Raw genomic sequence first — 19185 nt, 5'->3', positions numbered from 1 at the left:
AGAGGCATCTTCGTTCCTCGTTCCATCTGGGATAGTGAAATTTATGTACATTATTATACTATACTACTACATAAAGCTGTATTAAATGCTCTAATATGATTTACAGGGAAATCTTATACTGTATAGAGTAAAATTAGCTTTGCATTCAGAGGAGGAAGTCAGAGCATAGAAAAAATTACATATACACGTAAGACATATACAGGTATAAAGTAATAATATATACCTATAATGATTTTATATAATACACAGCTATTTTGCTATTAATTTACTAGAAATTTGCCATTTTGTACAGTCAGTTTTCATAAAGTGTGAATTGGGTTTCTATGGGAGGCAGGAGCCATGAAATTTGAAGGGGATTCCAGATTCCACACTTGCACACTGCAGAGAAGCATATCTCTGGGGTATCACATGAGTGGCTTCTGTTGCAGAAACCTTTTTTCTTTCCACTTTTCAGCTCGTAATTAACCTTGTTTCATTCATACGCAACATTCAAACTGATACAACGACTCTCTCAGCTGCAGTAATACTTTGAAATAATGACAAGGAGTACAAGTAGTATTTGTCATGAGGCTAAACTTGCATTAGATACATGAATGCAGAAACTGTTTTACATATGTTGCAGGATGTGGGCCGTTGAGGCAGTAACAGGCTGTGATTAATGTGATTGCCAGGATTGTGTCAATGTTGCCTCTCACCCAAAGATCTAAGCTTCAGGTTTTCTAATGAATACAGTGTAGTGGGAACAATTAGTAACAATGGTCACACCCAGGTTGTTCAGGAAGTAATAAGGTACCGATGCATGGAGGTGTGAGAGAGGGTTGCTGAGCCAGTTTGAACCAGACCAAGGGAGGAAGAGGGAGAACAGGAAAGCAAACAAAGAAGTGATAAGGGCCTTTTACACCTAGGGTCCCCACGCTCACACCTCTAAAACAACACAAGCTTCCTGAGGGGTATTGGCTAAGGGGAGGAATAAAAACATCTGAGCCAGAACAGAGGGGGCTCCCGATTCCCACAAGACCCTGGAGACAACCCTGGACAGCACAGACAAGGGAAGCTGCAGAGTGCGATACCAAAGAGGCAAGGACCTATTGGCTCAGGAACTGACGACCATGGGAGATATTGGCATTGGAACAGAGGTACTGTTCCTTTTTCAGGACCCTGTAGAGATGGCAGAATCTGGGGGGGAGTGAGACAAACACAAGGAAAAAAGACTAGGATCAGGGCTGGAAAAAGAACAGGGGGGTGTGTCCAAGGTGCGCTGGTGTTCGGGGGGGGGGGGTGTTTGGCCAAGGCAAACAAGTCTGAAGGGAGTCCGTAAGAAAGTCCAGGGAATGCAAATGTCCAGAACCGGGTGGCCTATCCATTAAGGAGACAAGACAAAGTTAAAAGCCAGAGCGGGATCTGGCAAAGGGTCAGGGGAATAAAAAGGGTAACGGGGCCAGGAGCTCCTAGCCCCAGACGGTCAGGACGCCGTTGCGAAGCTTATGCCGTCAAGCCTCTCCTGGACTTGCTGGTAGGTGGGCTTCCGGGCGTCCATCTTCCATAGCTGAGCCCAGGTTGGTAGGAGCATCTGGTTTTTGTAGGAAGGGGGCTGAAACCAGAGACAGGTGCAGAAAATCAAAATTAAACAAGAAAGGGCTTGAGCATCCTTAAGAGGAGGGGATTACGATTGTGACAGGTATGGTACAGAGACTTTTAAAACCTGAAGGCAAAGAACAAAGAAACCGGCCCGGCTAGCCAATACAAACTGAGGGGGATGTAATACAGCCCGCAGGAGGATTTCTAGTGTAACCTGAACGGAGACTGGGGAAATTGAACTGGGTGGTACCCCTCTCCTTCAGGTGGGCCATCAAAGACTTTACAGGTACTAAGAAGAAACGTACTTTGGCATCAGCTGCCACTAGAAGGCTGAACTCAGGTTATATTTTGCTTCACTCCCCAGAAAGTGTGTGAACAGCATGAACTGCTATCAGTGTTCAGGTGTCTCTCATTACAAACTAGAGACAAGTTAGCCCGGTTAAAATTTCAATTATCTGCTTCAGCATTTTAGTACACTGCTTCGTATGGACCAGAAAAAATGGAAATTGCTTTGCTCTTGAACTAATTAGTTGGTGAAGAAAAAGGTATGAAACCAACTAAGAAATGTCAGTCTTATGGTGGACAGGACTATTTAATTTTTAATGTAAAGGGGAAAAAATAAGAACTCTCAATGTACCCTAATGTCTCATGTATTGTAATGACAAAAAACCAAAGGAAACCCCTCCTGCTCAGATATGAACAGTGAATCAAAGACCCATTTTAGTTGCTGTACTGCATAACCCTTAGTTAGTTCCTAGAATTCTGTCAGCACTACTCATTCCTGCGGGAATGACTCATAATGCACTCATGTGGTTATTCATGGATCAGTGGAGTGAGCGTGGGTCTTGTCTAGACAGTAGAGTGAGCTGGCCTTAAAACATGACCTGGAAAGGAAGTCCCCAGGTATTGTGATGAGTTTGAGAGCATCCCTTCAGTGATCCCCCAGGACCAAAGTAAATATTTGCATATCAAGGCAGAGAGTCCCTGATTAGTACCTACAATCAATGGATTCAAAGTGTGATGAATTGTATTCTCCTTCACATTTTTCTAACCTAAGAATTTTTTGAATACTCCATTGGACACTGAATAGTTTTATTCATCACCAGTCAACTGTCTATTACTGAACTCCATTGTTAATGGACCTAAAAAGTTACTGAATGAAAATTATGTAATTGTTTATAGAATTGTGACTCCTGATAATCTTCTTCCTATATAACACACAGGTCTAAATCAGGAGACAGATGTACAGAGTGCAGTAGCCTGTCTGACAGCTCAGTTTAACATCCCCGCTGCCACTATTCCTAGTAAACAGAAGTGTATTAAAAAGCTATTTCATAGGTAGAACAAATATAGCCTTACAACTAAAATGATCAGAAAACAACGTTTTCAGAGGATATATTCACAGATTGAACGCTAAGAAAAAGAAGCGCAGATAAGAATAAGTGAAAGAATAAAAAAAGAAAGCAGTAAAAGAATAAGAAAAGGATAAGTGATGTCAAAAGAGAGCTATGCCAAATCAAGTCACTGTAATAACGCATTTGTATTTTATTTGGTTTTGAGTCTGTCCATGTAACTAGCGAATAGTAGACAAGCTACATTTTCCAGCTAGACATGTAGGCTACTTGAGGTGTTTTACCAGAACTTAACAGATTCATGTTTCTTGCTCTTTACTTTCAGTGTTAAATTACATTTGATCTTTGTGAAATGTGTAATTCTTGTTCTTGTTTGTAAGTTATTTATTATGTGTTCTTCAACTCAGGATAACAAAAGTTTTCTAGTTATACAATTAATTTATTTTAAATGTTTTGAATAGTAAAATAAGGTTGTGTTGGGAGCTGATAGTAGTGTATGTGCAAATTGTGGTTTTGAGGGCCCCCTTTCCAAGATCTTGCCTAGGGCCCCCAAAAAGCTAGGGATTTTTCTGCGTTTTCAGACTTGAAACCAATCCGCTGAACTACACAACAAATAACCACAGAATTATCAGCGCAGGAGTTTATATCAATTCGAGCATCAGAAGATTTTGTCAATTCTCCTCACATCTTGTCATATTTATATTTGGCTCAGAACTATTCAGCTTTTAGTGTACATTCGGCATTTAGAATACACTAATACAACTGTTAGTATATTTGGCTACACTACCCTCTCAAAACGTTTATAGACTTACTAATCACCTTGCTTAGCTACATAATAATATACTTAATATATAATGAATCCTCATTTAGAAAAGAGAAGCATTTATTTTTTTTAATAATTAGCAAATATTAAAAGTTAGAAATTAAACAGGGTGACACAGGTATCTTAGGTTCAGGTCCAGGAGGGCTGTAGACCAGGAGGTCTTAAAACATCAGCACTACACAGTCTGAGGAAAGGATGCAATCGGACATGTCACGTCATTTGCCACACCACTTTATACCATACGGTGTCACGAGAAGCTGGAACCTACCTGTCAAGCAACGAGTGCAAGGCAGGGTACACCCTGGACAGGGCCAGCTGGACCAGTGTATGTTAGAACTAAGGGAAAGAGTAAGTGTGGCCTGTTAACTACTATCATGTCAGCATTAATGTGTTTGTGGTATTTGTGCAACAATCGTAAGAAATCACTTCACTTCAGGCAAGGGGAAATTTAACTTGAGGTTAATGTGTTGTGCTAGACCAGGAATCTCAAATGTATAGGTCACCTGTTATTTACAAATTAGGAACACTTATAGGAACAGAGCTTTGATTGAGCACTGGAGGATATTTTGATTTGAGTTCCATATTAGTTTACAAAGGAGAACAGAATATTTGGCCTATTTAGCTGATTTGACAGCAAGAAGGAAAGATTCTGTTAAAAATAACACTTTTAAAAGTAGGATTTAGTCTATGGAAAGGATTATCCAAATATCCATCCTTCCAAAGCTGCTGTGACATTATCAGGGAACCTTCTCTAAACAAGTAAACAAAAGTGACTGTAGTAGTTCAGGTGGGTAGCCTGAAAGAGAAGAAAGAAGAAAGAGAACACAACGTTTCAGCCGTGGAGCCTTCGTCAGGTGTCAAACAAAAGTGACTTCCTAATCAGCACAGAGCCTGAATCTATCTTAGTCACAAGACCTTTCAGTATTCTTTGAAATACTTTGTGTATCATTATCACCAATCAGAGCATAGTTGATGACTGTCTCCCAGCCAGACAGCTCCAGGTGAGTCACTGACAGAAAAGACTTGTCAACTAAGAAATAAGCACTCGGCAAAAAAATAATCTAGGGTTTAAAAACAACATTTTAGGAGTAATAAAGCAGGAGCAAATTACAGTAGACTCGCTTTTATGCGGTAGTTAGGTTCCTAACGTAGCGCGCATACCCCATATCTCGTATAATCAAAACATACCCCTTAGACCTTCCTATTCCCTTGCCTCAAACAAGTAAAAATCAATCGTAAGTGTATTAGATTGAAGTATTATGGAAAAACAGTAATACAGCAAATACAGTACTGTATAGTATGTAAAATAAATCAAATATATACTTAATTTAAAATAATACTTCATAATACGTTAGTTATAATGATTCAGGGAACACCAGACGCATAGCTCTCACGAATAGCCTTCTGCAATCGAAGACTCATTCTTGCCATAGATACGCGGCAAACTGGTCATCGTCATTCCACCTATTATGTTGTTCTAAATCGGTTTGTAACTCCAAATCAGGTATTTTTCTTGACTTGCCTTTCACCTTCGTACTTGTTTTGGGTTTACGATTCATACTGAGGGTGATGCCGCAAGATAAAGAAAGCACCGGAATGCTACAGGCTCTATAACTAGTTCCCAAATCGCAGCTCACATACTGTACGTGCTGCGCTAGATTTGATTTGTAAAATTTCCAGCATTTGATTTTTCATTTATTTTTTCATCGCCCACCGCGTATACGCGCATCTGCATACAAATGTTTCACGTAAAACGCAAGTCTGTTGTACTCAAATGAGGGAAATACTTGTCTTGCAATGTAGTGTTGGTTTGCAAATATATTACTTTAAATATTTCAGAATGCAAGCATTTCAAAGGGTGGGAATTATGAACAGCAGTCACAATGAATAATGGGTATGAATACTAGCAGAATGACTTCCCATTTTGCTCTTCTGAATATACAAGCAAAAAATACCAATTATGACCAGCCAAAAATAGGACAGGCTCAAGATCCCTAATAGGGTGATATGAGAAATTGCAAGGGTGGTCTCCTTTTAGCAGATGAATGGGTATAATAATTTGGCCTGTCCTTTAAATGTAATACATGAATGTGATTCGAGCCTCTTGAAAGGAAAAGTAATTATTTTCAATGGAAGCAGTTCATAATGATTTTAAACTCTACTTGCACAATCTCAGGGTACCAACACAGGGTACAGTACATAGATATCCTACACTTTTTCAGAAACTACAGTATAATTTTCCATGATTTCATACACCACTGTGTGGTAAATGTATGCTACAGGTGAAAACAAATTTAAGAACAAGCAGCCACTGAAATCCACATTCCTTCAAACTGTTTTATTGAAAATTTCCAGAGCTTTATTGGTATAATGGGCAGTCAACCACAGCATTTCTGCTCCACAAATCTCTGTAAAGCAACCCCAGCAAGGTTTCAATAAATGAATCCATCCATCCCTCACTCCCCCTGCAGTAAACACCACCCACAGCAGAATAATATCTTGAAGAAAGAGTAAAATCAGGTCTTGTTCAGGGAAAAAAAGGCCACAGCCAAGGCATTAAAGTAAAAATCCTAGTTCATTAAACAGTTCGAATGCATTGGTGTTCAAAATACTTTCAAGTGAAGTAGTTTCTAGGCTGTGTTCAAACACTGAGTCGAGTCTGTATGTTCTAACTCGAAGACAGCTGTCTGTGTGGGCCCAGGACATGGTGTAGTTAATCTTCTGTCTTGGCTTCCATCTCTTCCGTGTCGTCGTCCCCGTCCACTTCAGCATTCTCCCTCTCCAGTCTCTCAAGCTGCCGGGCCAACTCTGTCTCATCAGTGTCTGTCACCACCTTCGGCTGGAAAGGAGAGAAGGATAAGTGTCATCACTTTACTACTACATGGTCTTCTTTTCAGGTGTTAATTTTGGAATTGCCACTGCATCCTCACAAAAGCTTAAGAAGAAAGTGATAGGAGTCAGATACACAATCTTATACAACATGGGCTGTTGCTGCTGGGACACTCATCACAGATTTCATTTTGTGACAGCAGCAGTTAACTTTCACCCAACAGAAAGTTTATAACTGCCTCAATATACAAAAAAATACAAAGGGACATTAGTCCAGCCTTGCAACGTTACAACTCACCTCCATCTGGATATTGAAGACACCCCTCTTCTCTTCAATCTTCTCTTTGATGGCAGCCATGGCCTGGTTGAGGACGGACAAGCCTTCAGTTCTCTCCAGTGTGGTCGTGGTCATGACGTACCGCGGTGGAGCAATCAGATTGATCTGTGTGGCAAGGATAGAAGCAGCAGGGGTTAGTTTCAGAACTGGAGTGACAGCAAAATGCGAGTAGCTGTGTAAACTCAGTAAACTCACCAAACATATACCATGCATGTGTATGTTTGGTATACCTGCCTGCCAGCCTAGCAGCAATAATTTAGTCACAAATTACTTTCAAAGTTTCAATAACATTTTATTCAATGATTTAAACAGGTAGCAGATACACAAAGACATACTTGCAGAAAACAGAAAGAGAACAAGCCTGAAAATGTGAAAACCAAAGTTTGGCTTCATTCAATCATGCACCATAAATCCCTACAACAAGGACACAGGTAACTTTAGAATATTCCAGCACTGGAAACAGCCTGGAGCATTGAGCTCCCCAGCTCACCTTAATGGGCATGGCCTCAGTAGAGCAGTTCAGGCCTGCCCTTAGAGCCTCTTTCACTGCGTCAATTCCCTCATAACCATAGCAGGCCACTTCGATATCTGCAAGACAGTGCACAGTCAAAGGCTGGTTTCATAAACCTCAAAAACTGATTATCACAGGTACTTTTTGAATTTAACTATTAATTCAATATGTTTTCTATTAAGTGTCCTTTATTTATTTAGTGTCCTTTTAATGTACTTGTTTTTTAAAATTTTCCATTATAAGAGGTCTCTGTTAAGCACATGAGTGATGCTTACAGGGAAAAAAAAACTGCTTCTTTAACACCTAACTGCTGGTTAGGTGTTATAAGTACATTAGGGATGCACAGCATTAGTCAGAACTCAGAAAGCTTCACCTATGGCCTTGAGCAAGACCAGTTTGTTCTCAAGGCATTCAACTTTAAACAGTTCTGTGGAAACAGCTCATGCACTTGACATGAAACAATACAATAGATGTCCACACATTTTCTGTCTGGGATCCCCTGTTCAATCGGTCACATGCAGCAGGAACCCCTTCTGTTTAAAGCTGAAATGCTATATTGTTACATAAAATAAATGTTGATTATACATTTACACTATTCATAATTAAATAATTGTCTAAAAAGTACAATATCATGGTTATAATTGACATGTAGTTACATCTGGCACAATTTCACAGTCCTTTTTAAAGTGATTAAGTGGACTTCAACATAGACACCACACAAAAAAGCCAGCAGCTATATTACCCTGCAACTCACAACTGACAACCCACTGAAGCTAAGCAGGCATGCTCCTGGTCAGCACCTGGATGGGAGACCTCCTGGGAAAGCAAGGTAATTCCTGAAAGAGGTGTTAGTGGGACCAGTAGGGAGCACTCACCCTACAGTAGTGATGGGGACATTATACGGTTAAAAAGATGCAGTTCTTCGGAAGAGATGTAAAACCGAAGGCCTGACTCTCTGTGGTTAATAAAAATCCCAGGACGTTTCATTAAAAGAGTAGTTGTATCACATTGGCGTCCTGGCCAAATTTTCTCCTGACCTTTCCCCAGTCACAGCCTCCTAATAATTCCCATCTATGAACTTCCTTTATTACTCTGTTTCCCTTCCCACTGATTGTGTAGCAAGTGTACTAGCACACTTTGGCTGCTGTTGCATCATCCAGGTGGCTGCTACTCATTGGTGGTGGTGGAGCAGAATCCCCATTACCTGTAAAGCACTTTGAGTGGAGTGTCCAGAAAAGTGTTATATGATCATTATCATAAGTTTAAATTTGCATTAACAATCAACTATTTTGATAATGCTACAATAATGAAATATTCATTAATTTATAGCAGGACATTAGTCAACATTAATTCATCTTCAGTTTTAATGTTCATTTATGGAATAATAATGTCTTCTCCTTCAGAACACACAGCAGGCATGATTGTAAAACACATCTAGTACGCAAGAATACTTCAAGTCATGACCAGTGTGAACTGGCAAGAATCCTTTTGTTTGTACATTCATGCACAGCTCTCTGATGCAGAGAGATTCTTTTTAAGAGTGAACACAGAAAACTGTTTGTCCCAAGAAAAAGTTAATTGCTGTGGTAAGTCAGAAATGAAATCTGCAAAAACAGAGAAACAGAACTGATAGCCAAAATTTCAATTCTCCAAGTCAAAGAAAGTTTAGCAGGGTGCTTCTGTTTGGTGAAGGAATCACCAAAAAATCAAAGGTGAACTTCAAATATGCATAAACTCCCAGATGAGCTCTAACAAACTGATCAGAGTGAGAAGCAGCCAATAAAAGAGGGAGTGTTTCAAAATGGGCTTTAAAAATGTTGGCCTATTATCATTATCCAAGATCCCTTCTACTGTAATTAGATACTTGAGAAAGACCTTTTTTTGGAGCAGGGCCTCCTCTTATTGAAACAGGGAACATGGGACAAGTTTCATTTTAGATCTCATTGTTTAATTTGCAGAAATTAAAATGAAGATTATTTAATTCCTTTTTCCATAAAATTATTTAATCCTTATTCCTGGTCCTGGTGGATCGAATGGATGAAGTTTAACTCCTACTATGCAGCAGTTGTCCTTTTGACTTTAGCAGGAAGCACATGGGTGCCACACCAGGTAGCTTGTGTAACAGGCAGAGGAACTCTGCAGGTAGGCATAGTGTTTGGGTTTTCCCCCTGTTCTACCTGCTCTGATCTTCACAGCCTGTGGGGTAAGTCGTCTGTTGATGTTGTCGATTAGAACATTCCTCTCCTCCTCAGTCAAGTCCAGCCCATCAAGAATTGATGGATCTCTGAGCAGGAAACCAAAAGGTCACGATACATTAGGAAGATCAAGGATGAACAGTAAATGTTTTTATTTTTAAGATTCTTATTGTACTAATAAAATCCAAAACACTTAAAAACAGTATTAAAATGCTTTAAAATACTTTGCTACAAGGTGATTTCTGATCTAACATTTGTATTTGGCTTTAACAATTCAAAAACAAAATGTGGTGTGAAACAAATCACTTACTGACCCCTAGGGGTCATTTTGGTCAATTTCCGCCCTTGCGAAGAATTTGGGATGAGTAAAACTGCTTCCAGTTAAAATGTTTATCGTAAAACACCAGGTTGAGAGAAACTTTTTCAGGATAAATACTAGTCTCCTGAAATATGACTGCAAAGAAGCTGCTTTGAGTTGTGCATTTTAACTGGCTTTTGAAGTTTCCTTAGAGGCAATTACCAATGCCAATTGTGTATTAGCACTGAAGGCAGCAATGGAGGTGTTTTGCAGCAAGAGGTTTAGCATTAGCATCAATGCTGAGAGGGCTTTTGGAGGGTGCAGGAGAGACTCACGAGACAGCCTGTTTGAAGACATCGTAGGCACCATATCCAGGTCTCTTGTACTTCTCATCGAATACCCAGGCCGTCCTCTGGAAGAGACTCTCCAGCTGCTCATCCTTAGTGTACTCCAGCACTTCAGCCACATGGCGCAGGATACTGTACACCTGGCATGAAAGGCAGCAAGGGAACAGTTATCTCTGTGTAGTGTGCACATTCACATTTGTGACTAGGCTCTCTACAACTTGCCCATAATCAAATCAAATAATCAAGAACTACTGATAGACCTAAAACACAGGACTGACCCTGGTGACATCTGCCCCATTCGCTTTCCTGTATGAATTACAGGACCTGTATATCACCTACTAGAACACAACAACACATGGTGTAATAGGAGTAATAATAACTATGTATTGCCTTTCTAACAATTACTTTAAAAAATCCAGTAATATTACATTTTTATAGCATATGCCATGCTATTTGTTTCTGTCTACTGTAACATTTTCAAATTCAAGGAAAGGTAAAAGGGGAATGTTTCAAAACAATATGAACATAAAAACTACAAAACTGTCATTTTCAATTCTTATGCACACTGTCAATCTTTTTTAGCAACTGCACTGCCATGAGATTGAACAAACAGGAAAGTCTTCTGTTCAAGTCACAGGCTAGTAATCATATGCTTTATTCTTCTAAATGTATATATATACACAACACCAGAAGTGTAACTAACAGAATTTAAAAAGAACAGTAAGTGTGGGCAATAATGGAGACATGAGGCAAAGGATATAAACATACACACAAACACCAGAGAAAGAAATCTGAGACTGAAGAGGGTCAAAAACAGAAGTCAAAGCAGTTCTCCGTCTCCCAAGTGGTAGATGCCATGTTGAGGAGATGGAAAGACTTTAGTTCCCAGTGAGCCTTGAAAAAACTACTTTGAACTGATTAGTCTTCAGAAGAGATATAAACAAAAAAATTATGTATTTCACTAAAGAACTGAATAGACTTAATAAAAGGATGTACAAGGCAGAAGAGCACATTGAACAAACCGAGGAGTAAGGTGAGGATATAGACAGCATCACTGAACATTTGCTTCAGACATATAGAGGGTTAGAGACTAAACTGACAGACTTGGAGGGGAGATCAAGAAAAAATCAACCGAGTTCCAGATGTGTGTGAGGGCGGATCAATAATCACGTTTGAAATTGGATTCAACCAAAGATTGAAATAGCTCATAAAACCCGAGGCCCAAAACCGACAGATATGTGCAGATCAAGATCCATTACAAAATTAGGTTTTTGAGATATTAGACCAAAGAAGAAATCCCCACAAAATCATAGGAAAAAAAACATGATAAAAATAACAGAATATACTTTGATCATGATTATGCACCCAGATTTCTAGAAAAACATATGGAGTATAAAAAATGTAACTGTAAATATAAAAAAATGAAGAAAAAGCCAAACATTGTATGTATATTTTTATGTAAAATGATTCTTTAATAAAAAACATTTAAAAAAATAGCTGCTTACAGTTTTGGATTTTGTAAATTTGTCTTCACACTTGATGGCCTCTTCTGGAGAGACTCTCCTTTTGGATAAATCAATATAACCTTTGGACACAAAATAAAAAGTGATGAGTTATTTACAAACAGACTGGAGTTTGACAGGACCTGCATGAAGTTGAAAAGTTTAATACAGCAGGAACAATTCAGAAGCCCATGAAGTACTAATATACCATCACTGAAATCAACTATGTTTTGAAAATAGTTTGGTTTGTCACATCACACTGTAGTGGTTACTGGTTCTGTCTGCCAACAGATACAATGACTGAAAAGACCTCAAGATGAGGAACACTAGTACGTTCAATCCATTCTTTAATGCTGACTGTCACTGCGTGCATTTGCTAACTCACATCGTGGGCTGCTCTGTGCTGGGAGAGATAAGATAACCTCTGTGACATTCTCAAATCATCCGATCTGTTCTAAAGGAGAATGGAAATATATGGTTCTGTTCTGAACTTAAGAACAGACAGTACGCTGACAGATAAGGAAATTCTTGCAAATTCTGGGCCAGTTACAAGGTTACCTCCCAGTAGCTTTCTGACAATCACTTGGCAACTGCTTCAGAAGAGGGGCAGGCAACCACAAAGGCTGGGTTCCTGTAGGTTTCTGAGGCACCTCTCAATCTGCATCTAATTTATAAAACCTGACTTGGAAAAGACATCGGATTTGACTTCATTGCTCACAAATCCGATTTGTTCAATTATGTGATTGAAGTGCGAGATGGAATGACCTTTCAACCTTTTACTCTGTTAAACAGTTTCTCCCCAAACATTCTTTTCATTGTTTTTCAATATTAACTATTAACTCAGTCATTACCACTCTCCCACAAAACTTCATCATGCAGCTTTATTGATTGCACTGGAAAACTAAAACATTTGACACACCTACACAAAATGAAGGCCATGAAGCTAAAAATGTCTCCAGAACATGGGTGAACCAAAAATCCTGAACATCAGGGTTTAGAACTAGGGTTCCCAGTCCAGCTGGCTGTAACTCCACTGTCAGACAGTTTTTGTTTCAGCAGAACTCATAATTAATCACTGACCCAAACGTATATAATAACCTAATTAAGAAGTTTTAATCGTTTGCAGCCATAAAACTTGTAATTTAGAGATGTTGTTATACCTGTACAAATTCAAAACTAGTTAACAGCAACTTTTTATGATTTAAAAATTAAAAAGGCCTAATCAGTCATATTAGTTCCACGAAGCTGGTTAGAGTCCAGGTGAAAAGAAACCATTCAAAACACAGAGCCAAATCAACCACACATGGGAAGAACTGGACTATAATCTACTGCCTTTGTAACACCCTGGCTCTCTACTGAATTGATCGATTTGGCCAAATTCCCTCAAGGACAAGCAGAGAGAGGTCACTGCTTCACAGGCCAGCTCTTGCCTAGATCCTCAGGCAACACTTGCTTGTGCTACTCACCTTTCTCCTTGTCCACCCTGATGACCACCACGCACTCGTTGCGGCCGATGCGGATGAGTTTGTTTATGGAGCGGATTCGTCTCCGGGAGAGCTCGCTCAGCAGGATCATACCCTCGATGTTGTTGTACTCCAGCAGGCTGACATAGGCACCCATCTCTGCGATGGAGCGTACATTCACCATTACCACATCCTCCACTTCGGGGAACTTGTGCTGGTAAAATCTACAGCTGAGCCCCGGCATGCTGGCAACAGAAAAGGCACATCTCATGGCATGACACACACACAGGAAAGGCAGGGAAAGGCACCTCTAATGCATAGACTTTCAAACTAGATAACTTATACCTTTATACACTGATGTAGGTCAGCACAAAATCGCAAGCCTTTGTTCAACAGCATACGTATTTCAGCCATACAGTGAAAAGCATAATTACTGGGACAGTGAAGTGAAATTTGTCATATATGCGAATGATTTTAAATTACTAATGAAATAGGAATTTCAGATCAAAGATTAACATGAGGTAAAGTACAGAATTCCAGTCTTTGTTTCTGAGAATACTTTTGCACACAATACTAAAAAAATGTCATTTGTTGTGTTCCAATTAGTGCTGGGCGATAATTCGATAATGATAATTATCGCGATATAATTTTCCTCGATATAATTTTAACAAAAGTTTGATAAATGTTCGATATATATGTTTATGATATGTGCATGTGCACAAAATACTGCACGAGTGCGCGTGTGTGTTGCAGACTGGGCAGCTAACGTGGTGTTGTTTACCCACACGGTGGTGGCTGACAGGATTGTAGTTAGAGTGGAGAAATGAGAGACACTGAAGCAAATGTAGTGCTGCCAACGACCAGCTCGAAGGACGATGACATCGTCGACAGAAAAGGTCATTCAACTTCGGTAATTTGGAGATATTTTGGCTTTTTACAATCAGACATAAAACAGAGCACTTAAAACTTTGCAGTCTGTCTGAGCCATCTTCTATGTGTGTTTTATCACACTGCAGTATTTAATTTTTCTATTAAGATATTTATTTTGTAAATTTTACACATGCATATTTTGACATAAAAAAAGACTTGAATACTCTCTACCTCAGATTTGTTTAATGTTTCTGCTGTTTGGCAAGTGTTTGTTGTGTTCTTAAAATAAAGAGTTGTTTGATTTACCAAGTAACTGTCTGGTTTCTTCAACTTTCACTCAGGAGAAAAAATCTGCCTTTAAACTTGAAAGAAATAATGATTTGACATTTATCGTGATAATTATCGATATCGACTGATATGAAAAATTTTATCGTGATAATGTTTTTGGCCATATCGCCCAGCCCTAGTTTCAATCCCCCATTTCAGATGAGCACAAATATTAGAACAAATGTTTCTAATTGCTCAGGTGAGCCAATTGTGAAGACACAAAAATTGTGAATGTATAGCCTTGGTTCTAGTCTTTGGGTGTTTACTTTTTCAGTCTGCCCCTTGAGTTAGAAACATGAATCAAGATGATGACTAGACAGTTGTCTATGATGAAAAACCAAGTAAGAAAATGAGAGCAAAGAAAATTCCAGTTAGAGCCACTGCAGAGAAACTGGGCATCACAAAATCAATTATAGAATGTGCTGAAAAGGAAGAAAGTACTAGAGGTGTAAGCATTTGGCAAATACCAGGTACTTCAAGGAAGATGACAACAGTTGATACAAAAATCATTAGAGCTGTAAAGAAAACCCCTAAAATAACAGCCAAAAAGATTACAGACAATCTCCAGATTGCAGAGGTGAAAGTATTTCAATTCATTGTGTTGTGACAGGCAAATTACAAGAGATAAACTACAAGATGCAAAACTCTTAAGCCTTTTTTAGTCTTATCAGCACTAAGAACAAAAAGGCCAGGTTAAAATCTGCAAAGAAGTACAAAGATGAGCCACAACAGCTCTGGAAAAAAAGTTTCATTGATAGATGAGATGAAGATAAACCTCTATCAAAGTGATGGAAAGGCAAAAGAGGGGAAAAGAAGAGGAACTGCACATGATCCTAAGCACACCACCTCATCAGTAAAACATACTGGAGCTAGTGTCATGGCTTTTGCATACAAGGCTACCTCCAGATCTAGCTCACCGGTCTTTCTTAATGATATAACTAATGGCAACAGCAGAATGAATTCTGGAGTGTGTGGAAATATCTTGTCTATGTCCAAAAAATGCTCTAAAACTCAGTGGGTGGCAATTCAACCTGCAACAAGACAATGACCCAAAATATACTGCACACTTAGCCAAGGCAGTAGAGTTCATCAGGAAGAAGTAGTGGAACCTTCTGAGCTGGCAAAGCATCTCAAAGGAAAATATCAAGAGTCTGGTGATGTTGTTGGGTTGCAGACTTGAAGCAGTTATTGCTTCTAAGGGGGTAATTAACTCAAAGTTAATTTGTCTCAATGCATTTGCTGACAAACCAAATCAGGAGGGATTGACCACAAAACCATTTTTTTAAACATGTATGCACAAAAATATCCAAAAATAAAAGCTGACATTCTGTTTAAGCTGCCTTATGTTCATCTTTAAATCTGAAATACAATTTGGAAAAGTATGCAGCAAAAGTGACAAATTTTACTTCACTGTATATTTGTTATCCCACAAACCTGTGCAAGGATTGATGTGAGTGTTCTAAAAAGAACTATAATTCTATGGGAATGGCTTTGTAATGAAAAACAGTTTTAAGTATTATCAAATTTAAATAAGGAAATTTAATAAATTAATTAAATCATTTTTTTAGATTATAGTAGTCAATTTCTAAAGCCCCGAATCATCTACATGAACCCTGTTGCTATGGTATACTGTAAGAAAAGAAAAATAAAGCTGTTAGTAGTTTTGGATGAAATCTTAGTGAAGTAGTCCAAGTCTTATTGTTGTAGAAACTATTCAGAAACAATACATCTGAAGGATTTCAATTGCTATATATGCAGACCTTATAGAAGCATTCAAAAGTGCTTTGGCTGCTCTAATTGTACATTGTGATGTTTGCTGAAGTGATCATTTGTGAACAATGGGAAAGGACACTGAGCAAGGTACAGCAAAGCCTACTGGCAGTGCTTAGGCACACTTATTTGACACATTTTAATTTTTCACAGGTCCTTTAAAAAAAGTTTTGAATGTCTTTTATTTCATATAACCCTTATTATGCCACATTTCCCTTATAGCACAAATGCCAGGCTTTTCAGACTGTGTTTATTTTTTCACTTTCTGAAAGTATATTTCTTTACAATTGTCTCTATTGTGCTCACAGGGTCAAAATGTAGTGATGACTGTAAGAAGTCCTTTGTTGTTCACAACAATATTGTGATGTGATAGTTTTTAATACTATGTGATTTTAAACCTTTACACAAAATCAATGAGACATGGAGTGGTGGCATCACTTTTAGTCCATTAAAGCAGCAGGGAGATCAATTAGAGAATTTGAAATAAAGGATACACTTACAACCAATACCAGAAACATGTGATAATGTCTTTATGAATTGCTTAATAGCTGCAGGGGAGATGAAAACTCAGCCAAACAAAAGGTACAAATACTGTTCATACTCTAACCACAAAATGACATCCATTTTGAAAGATAGCCACAAAATTATATCTAATATCTAGAAAGATAAATAAAATACAGTTGCAGATACTGTGAAGATCTTGACTCCTAACTAACCATCTTGTAGCTTGATCTCATTAGATTTCAGAAGCTGTTCAAGAGCTGGCCCTGATCAGTAATGGGATAGGAGACCTCCCAAACAAAACAGGTTGTGTTGGTGGATTAGAATTTGCAGACTGATGCCTCAGTATGGTGACCAAGACCACTCTGCTGTATGAGATGTATCCCTCAGATTAGATATTACACTTAGGTGTAAACTACTTGGTCATTAAAATCCCATGGCACTGGCTCTGGTGACTTGGCTAAATTCACTTCTGGGCCTGTGCAATTCAGCCTACCTAAAGTTATCACTTAATTAATTTGATGACACAATTTCTTACTTCTCCACCTGATCTGTTGCGTTATGGGGCTGCTGGCACATAATAGCAACCTAGCATCATACAGTCAAACACACCATGTAATATTTTCTTTTTCTGATGTGTTTCATAACTTTACTAATTTTAACACGATTTATAACTGTTTTTGCGTATCAGTCAGCTCCCAGAAAGAGTAAGACGACTATCTCGCATGAGAAGTGGTACGGGGCAGGTTTTCAAGGGCATGGTCTGAAGAGCAAATTATTTGGGCACAAGAGCGTGCCATATAAATATATAAAAGGGGGTACTGAATAAAGCCACCATCAGTCTAGGATGACCTTTTTAATAATGGGCATTACTGCTTCAATCGCATGTCCCGAAAGACTACCGTGAAAAATTAAGGAGACTTGGGATAATCACTTTACCAGAACACGACCGACTGTGCATATATTCCTGCCTTTTTCATAAACTAAAATTTTCAGTCAATGGTGAAAGAATCGGTCAATTTCAGTTCCCGTCATTTTAATTTCCCAATACACTGAGACCACTTTACAATATCGTATATATACAGTTGAATTTTGAAGGCATGTGGCGACTTCTGCAACTCTTCTAAGACGAATGCTATCGTTACACGCTTCTGTTAGTTTTTAATATGACTTCTTGAGTAAATCTGGCGCATAAACTGCATCTTTGTAACATTTTGAGGAACTTCTTCCAAAGCAAATTACTACAACGCTCTAACGAAGACAGGTTGTGTGACCAGACCGCTGAAATTCGTAACAACATTAGATGGTGAATGTCCCGAATAAACCTCTTGCCGAAAAGCTAGTTTATCAGCCACATCTGTATCAGTTTCTACAGTAACATCACATGTAGTAAGACTACTCTCATCCTCCACCCAATTCATTCATTTTCTGAACCAAGGGATTAAAAAGCGACACTACCTTTATTCTTGATAGAGATCCAAACTCCGTAATGTTGAATAATTCACCTACGTTTGAGTATTTCTCCTCTCGACAAAGTTACGTAGAAAAAAATGCCTTTTCTAGTTAAATGCTGAGAACGGCCTAAACCTTAAGCGCAGTTAGTTTCATCAGCATGGACGCACAAACGCGTAAAACCTGACCCGGAAAAGGAAACTATGAAAAGTGAATCGGGTTCGCAAGTTTTGTGAAGGTGACATCTAGTGGAGTTGAAAGTTGCTGTTCTTATGCACGAGAATAAGAAAAGTACATGTTACCAAAACCTAAAATACAACAAAACTGTCTCGATGATAAGACACATTTGTTATATAGAAAAGTTGTATATTTTGTTTTTCTCCGTTTCAAATCTCAGGAAAATTTGTTTTTCTTTTGTCAGTGGTTGAAAGAATACACGGATGCCAAGCAAAGCAGACGATTACTCACACATTTATGACAGATAGAAAAAGCATATTTTTAAATTATACGAGCAAATAATTGAAATTAGCATCCAATAGTATGAAAGACCACTGGAGCTTTTCTAGGCTTGAGAACTGTAGCTAACGAGCGAAAAAACACAGAGCTTGAAAACCGCTCATAAACTCTCTTAAACGATTTTTAAAATCTATGGAATTTAGACATTTCGTTTTTGTGTTTCATTAAAAGCTTCAAGCATGGCAAAATTAATAATACAATTTTTTGCGGCATTATTCGAGAAATAATTTCATTAATAAAACAAGACAGTACTTAAAATAAATAATACTATTCAAAAGGTTTTTTATTTTTTTATTTATGCATAACAGATTAACAAAAATTACAATACAAACAAAAGTACATATAACAGTTCAAGACAAAAAGATCGTCAGGGGTAGATATTACTACATAAATTCAAGTTATGTAAAAATATTAAACAAATTAAATAAAAATAATGTCCCCACCGCTCTCATATTTTTGCTATTCAAAAGTTACAACTTTTGTCCTTCAGTTCTTATTGACATGTCGTTGGTTC

General features: G+C 38.3%; 1 protein-coding gene across 1 annotated transcript; it reads right to left on the bottom strand.

The window, feature by feature from the left end:
- Nucleotides 1-6076: 6076 nt before the first annotated feature.
- On the bottom strand, nucleotides 6077-18341 carry eif2s1b (eukaryotic translation initiation factor 2, subunit 1 alpha b). The gene is made up of 8 exons (XM_088925701.1): nucleotides 18162-18341; nucleotides 13239-13480; nucleotides 11776-11855; nucleotides 10259-10410; nucleotides 9608-9714; nucleotides 7410-7507; nucleotides 6881-7024; nucleotides 6077-6592 (listed from the first exon to the last, which is right to left on the bottom strand). Exons 2-8 carry the CDS (start codon nucleotides 13477-13479, stop codon nucleotides 6467-6469), a joined length of 948 nt encoding a protein of 315 aa, XP_088781827.1. The 5' UTR covers nucleotide 13480; nucleotides 18162-18341; the 3' UTR covers nucleotides 6077-6466.
- Nucleotides 18342-19185: the final 844 nt, after the last annotated feature.

The sequence above is a fragment of the Atractosteus spatula genome, chromosome 9 (assembly GCF_055471065.1).
Source record: "Atractosteus spatula isolate fAtrSpa1 chromosome 9, fAtrSpa1.hap1, whole genome shotgun sequence".
Taxonomy (NCBI): domain Eukaryota; kingdom Metazoa; phylum Chordata; class Actinopteri; order Semionotiformes; family Lepisosteidae; genus Atractosteus; species Atractosteus spatula.
The sequence above is the reverse complement of the archived record's forward strand: the minus strand, read 5'-3'. Positions and strand labels throughout refer to the sequence as shown.